At 47.7% G+C, this 12,549-nt stretch overlaps 2 protein-coding genes across 5 annotated transcripts in view; one reads left to right on the forward strand and one right to left on the reverse strand.

Annotated features, from left to right (window-relative positions):
• The first annotated feature begins 1,329 nt into the window (after positions 1–1,329).
• TMDD1 (transmembrane and death domain 1) lies at positions 1,330–2,295 on the forward strand. Its single transcript, XM_063074864.1, has one exon. It carries the CDS (start codon positions 1,330–1,332, stop codon positions 2,293–2,295), a length of 966 nt encoding a protein of 321 aa, XP_062930934.1.
• Positions 2,296–8,465: 6,170 nt separating this feature from the next.
• The window catches only part of SCN8A (sodium voltage-gated channel alpha subunit 8), a 115,261-nt gene continuing 111,177 nt past the window's right edge, over positions 8,466–12,549 (reverse strand). For all 4 annotated transcript variants that reach the window (XM_063075982.1, XM_063075980.1, XM_063075983.1 and 1 more), the window contains one exon: positions 8,466–9,613. In XM_063075982.1, coding sequence (XP_062932052.1) covers positions 8,466–9,613 — 1,148 coding nt within the window. The remainder of the gene's footprint in view (positions 9,614–12,549) is intronic.

Genomic DNA, 12,549 nt, shown 5'->3' on the forward strand with positions numbered 1-12,549 from the left:
TGTGCCACCAGCAGTGATTTTGTTACAAGAGCATAAGGTGAGGGCAGCAGTGGGGAGAAGGGAGGTTGGAAGAGTTAGCTGGGATCTTGCCATGAGGACCTTCTCTGCCCTGTTAAGAGCTGGGGTCCACAATAAGCTGCTGTTCTGCAGTGGGGGGGGGGGTTGGCGGGGGGACGGGTAGTGGCTGTGGGCAGGGACTGATTTGCAAGTTAAGAATTTGCACACTGATTCAACACATCTTTACTGAACACCTATTATTCACTAGGTGCTATGGGGACAATGGATAGACCTGACAGTCTGATGGGTAAGACAGTGAAAAGGCAGAGCTGCAGTGTGCTGTGGGGCCAATAGGAGTGGTACCTAATAGAGATGTGGCTAAGGGTATGTGTGGGAATCACGGCTTTCCAGAAGCCACCTGACAGCAGGAGGAGTAAGCAAAGCAGCCAGAGTGCAGGCCAAGAGCCAAATCAGGGCCGGCCCTGTGGCTCACTCGGGAGAGTGCGGCGCTGCTGGCGCTGAGGTCATGGGTTCGGATCCTATATAGGGATGGCCGGTGCGCTCACTGGCTGAGCATGGTGCAGACCACACCGTGCAGAGGGTTGCGATCCCCTTACTGGTCAAAAAAAAAAAAAAAAAAAGAGCCAAGTCAGAGCCAAGCTTCCTTGAGGGAAATGAAACAAGTCTGGGTAAGTGGGGTCTCTGCTGGGGGGGGGGGGGGTGGTCTGGAGGTTTTGCTCACCTCATCCAGACAAGAGAGGATGAGAGTTCCGATTGGCGCAGGTGTGGAAGAATGGGAAATGGTGGGGTCATTTACTAAACAGGTAACAAGAGAATTTAGGAGTTGGTTGGATATTGGGTATAATGGAGAGCAAGGGGTCTAGGGCTTTTGGGGGAGGGTCAGGGGGTCGTGAATGAATCAGAAGAGATGTTGGGGACTTGCAAAGTTTGAGGTATGGGTGGGACACAGGAGGAGTAGGGCAGGCACCTCAATATTAAAGGTCCCAAATCCTAGCCTCCTGGGGGACTAAGAGTCCTACCGAACCCTGGGTAGTGTAAACTCTCATTACGGTTCCTAAGTTGTGCGAGACCCTCCTCCAATAAGTCCCATGTGTTGGAGGCCCCCTCCAGTCCCTTGGTGTTGGGAGCCCTCTTGCCTCTAGATCCCGTGTTACTATCTGGCTCCCCCACCCTTTGTGCTAGGAGTCCCCTCCTCCACTTCAGTCCCCGACGTTCGAACCTACTTCCCTCCCACAATCCGTAAGTGTTAGGAGCCCCTCCCCCACCCCCGGGCATTCGGAGCCCCTCGTGGCCCAGCCCTAGGTCCTGGCGATGGCGGCGTGGGCTCTGGCTGGGGCCCTGGTCCTGGCGTTCTGGGGTTGGGCACTGGATCCGGCGGCGGCCGTGGACGCCATGGGTCCCCATACAGCCGTCCGTTTGGCCGAGCTGCTGACCCCAGAAGAGTGCGACCATTTCTGGTCGCTCCTGGAGGCTCCTGAACCCGACGTCGAGGCCGAGCTGGCCCGGCTTTCTGAGGACCAGATGGCGCGGCCGGAGCCACAGGAGCCTATGTCGGGGTCGCCCGGCCGGCGGTGGCGGCGGCGGCGGGAAGTTGCGGAGGACCCGGCGGGCCGGTCGACCGAGCTCGGGGAGGTCTCCGACGGCTGCCGGGAGGCGCTGGCGACCTGGCTGGCTGCCGAGGCCCCGGCGCTGCCTTGGGACCGCGTGGCCCGGGCCCTGCGACGCAGCGGCCGCCCCGACGTGGCCCGGGAGCTGGGCAAGAACCTCCATCAGCAGGCGACACTGCAGCTGCGCAAGTTCGGGCCGCGCTACCTGCCGCGGTCCGGCGCCATCGCGCCCGCCGCGCCTCCCGCGCCCGCCGCGCCCCCCGTACCCCCGGCCCCGCGCCCCCGGCGCGCCTCGGCCCCCGCGCCCGACTGGGACGAGCTAGAGCTGATCGTGGAGCGCCTGCCCCAGCCCCCGTACGAGCGGAGCCCCGTGGGCTGGGCCGGGCCGCTGGCGCTCGGCCTCCTCACCGGTTTCGTGGGGGCGATGGGCACCGGGGCGCTGCTCATCCCGCTCACGCTGTGGATCGCGGGCGGCGATGGCGACCCGGCGCGGTCCGGCGGCCCCGGCACGCCCGCCACTCCCAGGCTCAGGCCCGCCGAGGCGCACGGCTGGCGGGAAACAATGCCGCTCTTGACTAAGGAACAGCTCGCGTCCCGGGAGGCCTGGGCCCACTCGGCCTGGGCTGCAGCTGGGCCAGATTCTCCCTCGCCCCAGTGCCCTCAGCTGTAAAATGGGAGCCCAATCCTGTGAGTACTGCTTTGGATGGATTATAAAAGTTACAAGTACTCAAAAGGCGGGAGCGGTCAGTTGGTTTGTTGGTCTGTTGGAAATGAGCGTCCCAGCAAGTGGGACTGCCAATGGAAGGAGGGGCTCTGGTGCAGTCTCACAGGGTGGGAGGCAGACCTCCCAATTCTTGTCAGCATTAGTTCCTTCTTATCTTGCAGTTATTCTTCCACTAAGAGCTATCATTTATTCAGCACTAACTGGGTGCCAGGCTCTAGGCTGAGCAGTTTCATACATTATTTGATATACTCTTCAAAACCCAAGAAGGAAGGTTTTGTCTCCATTACACATAAGAAAGCTCTGGTTACAATTAGTTAGTGGCATAGTCAGGTTTTGGAACCCAGATTTTGACCTGAAAGTTTGAGCTCCAGTAGGGATGGCCTGTGCATACGAAGGGAGCTTGGGAAATGTGATGGTAACCAGAACGAGATATGCAGCTCCCTCTTGAGTGTACGCTAGACCCTGCTGGAGTGTGCAGGGGGCAGCGCACCTAGAAGGGTGTCCACTTGCAGGGTCTGCTGCCTCCATGGTGCCCTTCCCACTCAGGCAAGTCCTCCTGAAATTCTAACTGGAGCCCCAAACCTTTCCCACACACCTCTGAGTGGCTGGGGCACCATCACTCCATCTAAGGAGTTGAGCCTGGGTGAGCCCTCACACAGGCTCTGTCCCCTGCCACAGGGGAAGGCACAGGAGAGCTGTGGGGTCCTGCGAGGAGGGAATGCTCAACTCCCCATCCGTCCTGGACCAGGGGCTTTGGTGCAAAAGCAACGACAGAATGATAGGCCAATCCAAGAAGAGAGTTGAAAACAAGATTGACGTAACCCTTTATTGCAAATTCTAAAGTAAAAAGATGTACAGTACAAAGTAAAATTGAAATTTCAGACTATAAACTTCCAATCCACTTATACATTCTCATTTCTCAAGCATTTCTGCCATTTCCGCATAAACAGAACAGGGAACAAGTCGAGAAGATGAGGGAAGGAGATACAGCAAGGGAAAAAATTAAGTGTCTAGAATAATCACAAACCCCAGAAGCAAGTGAAAGGAAAGACATTTTTTCGACCTGCTGTCCTGGTGATGAGAAGCGGGGGTGATTGGAGCAGTGCAGTTTAAAATGGCTCTCAGAATAGCAGCATTTATGGTACCATTTCATCTTCCTTAAGTCCAAGTAATACTTTGCCCTTTCCTAGCGTCTTTGCCTCTGTATCTCAAACGCTTTACAGAACATTTAGTTAAAGCCTCACAACACCCCTGTGAGGTAGGTCAGTATTATTATCCCCTATTTTACAGATGGGGAAACTGAGGCACGGAGAGGTTAAGTGACTTGCCCAAGGCCACACAGCGAGCCAGTAGTCAAGCTAGGGATAGAACACAGGAGTGCTGTCCCTTTTCTGGAACCACTGGAGCACACTCCCCTTTACCTATATACATTCTTCACACACACACACCACATGTGCACACCCGCCCACCCCACCCCACTTAGCCTCTATGTACAGCAAACAGCGGTGGGGGGCAGGGGCAGGGGGTGCCTCAGGAGCATTTTAATGGAGGAAATCTTGATAATCTTGGAAGGGGAATCCAAGAACACACAGAGCTCAACAAGGCAGACTGCTGCAAACCTTGGGCCCCTTCCAACCCAGACTTCCTTTTCTCTCCTGATGCCCCCCTGGCTGGCTAGTTGCAGCCAACTCTTTAGGGGATTGGGGGGGGGTACCTGAAAATGAACGAAGCTTTTTGCAAAACTTTGGGCAACATCTGAGAAAAGAGGCATCATCATTACAGAAGATGCCCAGGACCCAAGTCACAAAGTCATAACCCACGGCGGTCTCACCTCCACAGCAGGCCTGGAGGCTGGGGCCAAGGAGAGGAGGACAGGGACTGACCTACCAGCCATTTCTCTCCAGAGTGGAGCTACTGGAGCAGACTAGAGTGGGCACTTCAAGATCCTCCTGAGAGTGTTCCTGGACCAGGAGACATGGCCTAGAGTGGGATGTCCCCAAAGGGTGGCAAGGAGTGTGGAGACCAGCCCTAGACTACTGGGCTGTCTGTAGGGGTGCTGGGGGGCAGGGCCCAGCATTAGCTAGCAAAGTGGAGGCTGTTGGGCATGTGCTTGCCCTAGCTTTAGGGCTTGGGGGTAGTTTTTAAAGTCCTGGTGAAAAAGGTAGAAGTAAGGCCAGTCCAGCTGGGTTGGCTGATGTCATCTCTGCCAGGTGGATAAGGTGAAGAAGGGGTTTAATGGGCCTTTAAGCACCGGCCTGGTAGGGAGCGAATGCCACATGCAATGGGTAAGTGTGGGGGGCAGGTGTCAGGACCTTGCCTTTCTCTCCAACCTCTACTTCTGAGCCAGAACTTTGCGAGAGACCCTCTGATTTCTCTCCCCTCCTTTCTCAGAATGTTTTAAGGTCCCAATTCCCAGACTCCTCCCAGGACTCAAGAATTGGGATAGTAAAGCAACAAACACACACCAAGACAGGCTTCCCTTGTACGGTAAAAAGTGTCATTTTTATTGTTTCCTTTTGGCTTATAGTAGTGATGTACTTTTTATCACGTCTCATGTAGGGCAGCATTGGCCTCCATGCATTCACTAGTACACTAATCTCCACTACTGGTCTTTTACAGGTTTACATTGATTACAGCGAAAAAGAAAAACTCTGGGCACTGTCGCTCCAGGGGCTTTGACTGGGAGTTTCTGTTTATCTCTCCCCAGTCAACTTCTGGTGCCCAAAGCAGCTCATTTAGAAAGGAGTGAGAGTAGTTCATATTGACTTGGCAAGTTTTTCCTGCTCTCACTCTTTGCTTTAAATTACGGAGTCTCCTCATCCCAGTTAAGGAACAAGGGGGAAAAAGTGTTTTTCACACTCAAACCAGCAACAATGTCAGCTGCTGCTCAGTGGCTTTGGCTCTGCATTTTAAATAAACAGCATCACACGTCTTTTTGCTTTTTGTCCTATTTTTTAAAGGTGGATTGTGGAGTATAAATACTGCACCAAGGACCTGGCTACAAAAAATAAATATTTATATTTATATATCTCTATATATATATGTGCAGTGATACTGTGGCTGCTGCTGCTTTTTGATTGGCTTCGTTAATATCTGGCGAAGCGTTGCCACTTACCACCTCAGTGAAGACATCCAAAAACGTCATCACTGATGCTCTCAGTTCAATGCTTGTTAACTGCGGGTGTAAACTGCTGGTGATGGTGTCATTTACTACCAAAGAAGTGTGGAGTAGGATGGGTGAGAGAGTGAGTGAGTGGGTGGAAGGACAGTGGGTGAGGGATAAGAAGGTGGGAAATGTTAGGGGAAAAAAAAGTGAAACTTCAAATAGCGCAAAGGTGGCTTCTTTCCTATGAAGCTGGCTGATGGGTGTCAGATACCAAGGCCCATGTGTTACTGAGGAGATAGCCTGCTGGGCTGAGATCAGGGGCTGGGGCAGGAAAAAGGTCACATCGCAGAGAAGTCTCGTTAAATATGCTCTAGTAGCTTAATGACATCACTAGCATGAGCACTTGATGTACCTAGTGCATCTCATAGCTCTGTTGCCCATCTCAAGACCTAAGAACAATTATTAAGTTTAGCCAAATCTTGCATAGAAGTGGTTAGAATTTATTGCACATTGGAACAAAAATATATTTTTTTGTTGTTTTGGAAAAGATCATTAGCAATAAAAAATTTTTTGTCTGTCTGTCTGGTTTGGGGATGTACATTGGCTGACAGCATCTAAGTTCTAAGAAGAAAGAAAAGTATAAAAAATAAAAATAAACATGACAATGGCATAAGCCAGAAGCCATTTCCTATTTAATAAGTTAATAATTTGTATTTACAAAAAGGCATGCCAATAAAATAAAATTATATATTACAGTATTTATAATTCTCTTAAAAAGAATAACCACATGTCAGCTTCTGTTTTGTGCTGTTTACAATGTAGCCTGTACATGTTACTATACATTCATCCTAGCATTAGCAGGGTCACCGAAAGAAATGCCTTCCCAATCTGGTATCGGGTGTAGTACAAAAATTCTACAGGTGATGCTGCAGAAGCAGGCTTAAGAGAGCTCGACAGAGTTTCTAATGGTCCAAGAAGGTAGAAAGCTCTGCTTACTGATTTGCTGTGGTTTGTTCTATGCAAAACTAGTCAGGTGGACTGTGAAATTACATCCAAAGTGCTTCTACTGCAAGGCAGATTGGTGTGTCTGATTATGGGGTGTTTTTTTCCCCCCTGTTGTATGGTTCGGGAAGAATTTATTTTGATTTGGTTCACATGCTGCAGTCTCATTTTTTGTATAGGCTTCCTGACACACTGGACTGCAGCATCTTGACTTTGAAATCTAGTCATCAGATGAGAACCCCTGAACTAAAATCTTGTCTTCACTAAAGCAGGAGATGGAATGAAAGATATGACCCTCCCCCAGAAGCCACCATCCAATGGCAATGGGCAGGTCGCTAAGCAGATAGCAAAACTGGCTGAAAGGGAATGCACTGGGGGAAGTTTGAACATCCTAAAAATATTACATCACTTTCTCATGAAAACCAGTGCAGTAAAGAAACCAAGTGGGCTTGGTTCAGAGGCGGCTCCAGCTCTACCTTGGATCCCACCAGTGACTATTATTCTAATGATAAATGAAATAAACCATAGCCATAACCCCAGTGCCACTGCCCTCACCCACCTCTGTGGGTAAAGGAAGTCCTGCGTGGTAGAGAAATGTGATGGAGACAGAAGGACTCATGCAGTGTGTGAGCCTGCAACAGCCCCTCTGCAGAACAGAGAGGCCAGTTCAGAATATCTGAACCCCTCTCCATATCTGCCCAAGCCCAGAAAAGCCACAATGCGGAAGGACATTATACTAAATGAAGCGAGCATCCTACAACCCCCAACAAAAGGTCGGTTTAAGTTCCTCAAATTACCCCCTAGAGATAACACGCTACTTTGAATAGCACTTTTATCTCTACCCCAAATAAGTGTCAGTTCTCCAGTATGAAAGCTAAACAGTCATCATAAACATTGCAAGATACAAATGAACTTTTTTTTTAGCCCTATGATTTGGTTTTACAGTGACATTAATAGTACAAGCCATTCGGGATCAAAGTTTCCCCGTGTACTGGACATAGAGCAGCATTAAACAGTTCATCTTGCAAAATGTGCAACAATGGCTGTATGTTAGAGATGTCTGTTAAACATATACACACAACGGATCCATCTGCTTGTTGGATTGGGTTTGTTTTTTGTTGTTGGTGGTGGTGGTGGTCAATAGGTTGGTTATGTTTCCCTACCCAGAAGGTGTATGAAAGACTTCTAAGAACTCATAAAGAATTGCAGCTAGTATGGAACTCTTACCATTTTCTCCAAATACAGGGAACAGTGCAGGGCTGGGGTCCTGTCCAAAGGCTGACTCAATGCAGGGGACAGGATTAGTGGTGTCCTGTGGTGTATGGATCTCATGCATGACTTCTGATCACGGCATGCCATCATGCAAATCATTTCTATGCATTGAACAAGCACAATGTTTGGAATCGGCCTGAGCAAGTCCTCCTCAGCCTGAAGAAACCAGATTGTTCTCCCCCACCCATCTCCAAACCACGTGAAGCCCGTGTGGAGAAGATGTGATTTATGTCAAAGAAACTGACAATTAAATGACATGGGCTAAATATGAGCGTGTTTTTTTTCTTTTTGCTGCTTAGCTTAACTAATATAAGAATGCAAATATAGTTTGCATGAACAAACAAACTTTTAAAGTGATGATTTCTGCTTCTGAGAATCAACAAAATGAAAAAATAAAATCCATTTGGCTGCAACGGAAATATGCTGGTCCCGGCAGCCTCTCCTTTGTTTTTATATCCTGTTAGTTTTGTCCTAAGTTGCATTGATTGATGTGGAACATGCAGTAACCACCTGCCCAAGCATTAGAAAATCTGTGAGTCCAGGGAGCAGGGTCCTTGGCCCTTGGCAGGTCACTGCTCAAGATGCAACCGTGTTACATGGTAAGCAGACTACGTTTGGTATAGATCTTCAGGTTAAAGTGTCTCCACAGCTGTTCTGCATTGATAATATTCAGGAAGTTTGTAAACAATCTTTCACTTGCAAGTTTTAAATCTGTATAACATTTAATTTTTGATCTCTAACACTTGGATTCTCTGACCTCTTTTTGTCTTTTGGCCCTTTCCCTTCTTCCTTCTTCTGCCCGCTGCTGTTTCTCCTTTTCAGGTTTAGTTACACTGTCATAGGATGGCAGGGAGGCTGTAGATGGGGTGCTTTCTTTTTTCTCCCGGTGTGTGCCTCCATTCTCCAGCTTATTGGAAGTTGTCTTTTTGCAGATGAAGCCCCGCCTTGCCAAATGTCCCCGGTAGGCGCGCTGCAAGACGACTGCAGATACCTCCTCCTGTTTGCGCCGTAGTGTGGTTGTGATCGGCTCGTAAGACACTTTGGAAGGATTGGATGCCACGAACCGCTCCTCCATCTGCTGCCGCAGGATGTCCAACTCCCCACTATCTCCCAGGACCCGCTTGGTGAAGGCAAAAAGAATGTCCAAGCAGTGGATGCGATCCCCACTCACCATTGGCAGATCCATGGCGATAAGCTCAATGGTATTGGGCTTGGGCACTCGGAGAGGATGCTCTAAGGCATCTGCAAAGTCTGCCAGCTTACAGTACTCGATGAATTGGGTGGCATCGGGGTCAAACTTCTCCCAGATCTCATAGAAGGTCTCAAAGTCGTCCTCACTCAGAGGGTCTGCACTTTCCTCTGTGGCTACACTGAAGTTCTCCAAGATGATGGCAATGTACATGTTCACAACAATTAGGAAGGAGATGATGATGTAGCTTACAAAGAAGAAGATGCCTACTGAGGGGTTCCCACAGTCTCCCTTAAAGCCACTCCCTGGGTGTTCCTTATCTAGACTGCAGTCAGGGGGGCGGTTTAGGATGGGCAGCAGCAGGCCATCCCAACCAGCCGAGGTTGTGATCTGAAATAGGCAGATCATGCTGTTGCCAAATGTCTCAAAGTTGAACATGTCATCAATGCCAGCCTCGTGCTTCACATATGCAAAATTGGACATCCCAAAGATGGAGAAGATGAACATGACCAGGAAGAGCAGAAGGCCAATGTTGAAGAGGGCAGGCAAGGACATCATTAAGGCAAAGAGCAGGGTACGAATCCCTTTGGCGCCTTTGATCAGACGCAAGATGCGCCCAATTCGGGCCAATCGGATGACTCGGAATAGGGTTGGGGAAACAAAGTACTTCTCAATTATATCAGCCAGGAACATTCCTAAGAAGAGGAATAGAAGTTATGTTACTGAGATTGGAGATGTTCTTTCTCTTCTTTTATCTAGCACTCTGGAATAGTTAAGTTCAAAGGGCTTTGTAGAATGAGTACCTTACTATTCAAGCTGAACTTTCATAATAAAAGAAAATTATTTTTCAAACATATAGAAAAGTGGAGAAAACAATACAATAGACACCTATGTGCCTAACACACAGATTTAATAGAGGCTAGCATTTTACCAAATCTGCTTCTTCTCTCCTCATCCCCAGAAGCATCCACAATCCTGAAGGTATGTATCATTCTAGTGTGTGTCTTTATAGTTTTACTAGGTATGAGTCCATAAGTAATATACAGCATCCTACTATGATTAGGAAATTATACTGTATGTTTTTAGATATATCTGTTTAGATCTCTAACTTGTTTTTGAGATTTAGCATTATATTTGTGAGATTGATCCCTTGTGTTAAAAGATAATTTTAGATTATTCATTTTAACAATTGAATGGTATTGCCTTTTATGAATAGGTCCTCATTTATGTCTTCCTAGTCAAGGAGAATTAGTTTTTTTCAGATTTGTGCATGAACGACTTTCCAAGGTATTATTATTTTTCTCCACAATGGTATCAAATTTCCATATCCACGAGTGAGAAGTCCTGGCTCCATCCCGTGACCTCGCCACCCTTGATTTTCATGTCTTACTTATTCTGCTAATGCCACCAATTTTCAAAGTATCTTCCTCTTAGCTCTGAAAAAACATCTTTGGTTTCTCATCACCCCACCTCCCTCCTCTACTACTAGCCTAGAAAACTAAAGGGACCTCTCAAGAGTGGCTTTCAACTCAGAATTTTCAAAATTTTGTGCTGAAAGCTCTAAATCAGAAATTAGTATCAGCAGATAAAAAATGCCAAGTCATTAGTAGGATATAAAAGTAGAGGGTGACAATGTACAAATCAGGGGGCCTTTTTCTATTTATATTCATCGATGGGTCCACCCCAACCAAACCACTGGTCTTTAAAACTACAGAGCAACAAGGGAGCCCAATGAGAGGCTAGCTCTAGAAGGAAGAGGAATGAAGAGGCTGGGAAATGACAACCGAAGGGAAGGCGCCGACGTGTTCCCTTTATTAAATGCCTTCTCTTGCTGTCTGGGCCTCGGTGAGACAACATGAGCTTCACCTGACAGGAGGGGTTTAATTTATCTAAGGAAGTATCTCTCAACCCTAAGAATTCATAAATATTGGGGCAATAAACTGCAGGCGGCTATAGAATCCCTTTATTTGAAGGCTTTAAGCTAGGAAAGAATCTTAACCTTCAGGAAGGGACAAGATGCTCTAAGTTCGGAGAGTGGGCCAGATAACCTCTTGGGGCTAGAATTGGGTTGTTTGAGGTTGCAAGAAAATCTCTTCTTCAGACAGACCTAAGATGATTTCTCAACTCTTTTCTTTTTACTTCTCAATTAAGTCATAACTGGTGACCATAAGAAGTCAGGTAATATAATTGGCATTATACATAACACTTGCATCCCATGTACGGTGGGCAAGGAAGGCTTCAGAGAGAAGATGTCCGTGTAACATTTTAAAGGATAGCCATGTGCTTGTCCCCATAGGAGAGGGGAGAGAAGTGGGGCAGACAGCAATCCAGGCAGTGGGAATACCATTTAAGGGGTACTCTAGGTGGCTCCAGAGCTAGTTTTACCCCAACTTCTCTTAATTTAAAAAGATAATTTCTATACTTTTGCTTCTAAACAAATTATTGATAAAAATCCCAGTTATCAAAAGTATCACTATTATTCCTCTTTATTTTAGAGTACCATTTGAGAACAGGGGGCATGATTTGGTCTGTGGATTTTCTATCCCACTCAGTGATGAGTGGGCAGAAAAAGTTCAAGAACAACGGACAAGGCAGCACTGTCCAAAGTGTGTTTTGTGGAAAGTTGGGCACAAGGACTTGAGGCCAGGGGGCTGGGCTTGAACCCCCACTCACTCATTGACCAGCCGTTTGTCTTGGTAATCTCTGTGCGCTTCAGTTCCTCATGATAATTAGCGGGCTTTTTTATGAGGATCATATCAATTAACATACGTAAAGCACTTAGAACAGTGACCAGCACATGGTATCATTATCATTGCTAATAATGATATCATTATTATTACTTGAACAAAGGATGTTGTGGTCTACTAGGTGGGATGGTGGGTTAAACAGAATTCTTTACTGCAGAACTCCAAGAGACTTCAGTAGGCTGATGTGCACCGTGAAACCGCCAAAGGGAAATTCAGTGTACAGTGTTACCTGAGGTAATTTTATCATTAAAAAATTTTATCATTTTTTCCTGGGGATAAATGTATGGCATTAGTGTTCCACTTTTGGACATGCTGCTCTGGAGGACAGAACTAGAGGGTGGCACAGGTTGAGGTGAGACCTTCTGATACGCCTAGTCACTCCCTCACTAAACCCAGTCTGGCCACTGGAGCTCTGGAGCTGCTTCCACTGGGGCTCGAACACTCTCTGCTAGTAAAGTCAGTCAAGCCTACATGGAACCAAGACAGAGTTTCACCATTTGAGATGCCCTGCAGGAAGACAAGGAAAAGTTTTGGGAGGGCAGTCAACAGGGTAGCATTTTTTTCCCCCTGCCTGCCAGGATATCATCCTTTCCAAATTTTTTAGGTTGAAGCAAAATGTACAGTCACTATTAAGTCCATGGGCTTTGGAAACAACTTGAGTTCTGCCCCTGTCACCTCCTTATTGAGTGACCTTGGACATCTATATAGTGAAGCCTGCTTCCTGGGCTGTCAAGGATCAAATGAGATAACATAAGTGAAGAAACTCTCAAACTGTGCCTGGCCCACAGTAAAATCTCAGTGAACAAGCACTGACCTCAGCAGCACTACCATGACCCTCCGACCAGAACTTTCCTGGACCATTTCAATGATATTCAACTCAATCA

This window comes from Cynocephalus volans, chromosome 12, assembly GCF_027409185.1.
Source record: "Cynocephalus volans isolate mCynVol1 chromosome 12, mCynVol1.pri, whole genome shotgun sequence".
In the NCBI taxonomy this organism is placed as follows: domain Eukaryota; kingdom Metazoa; phylum Chordata; class Mammalia; order Dermoptera; family Cynocephalidae; genus Cynocephalus; species Cynocephalus volans.

Bases quoted from the DNA above. Each gene is read 5' to 3' on its own strand.
- TMDD1 (XM_063074864.1), top strand. From the start codon at position 1,330: ATGGCGGCGTGGGCTCTGGCTGGGGCCCTGGTCCTGGCGTTCTGGGGT.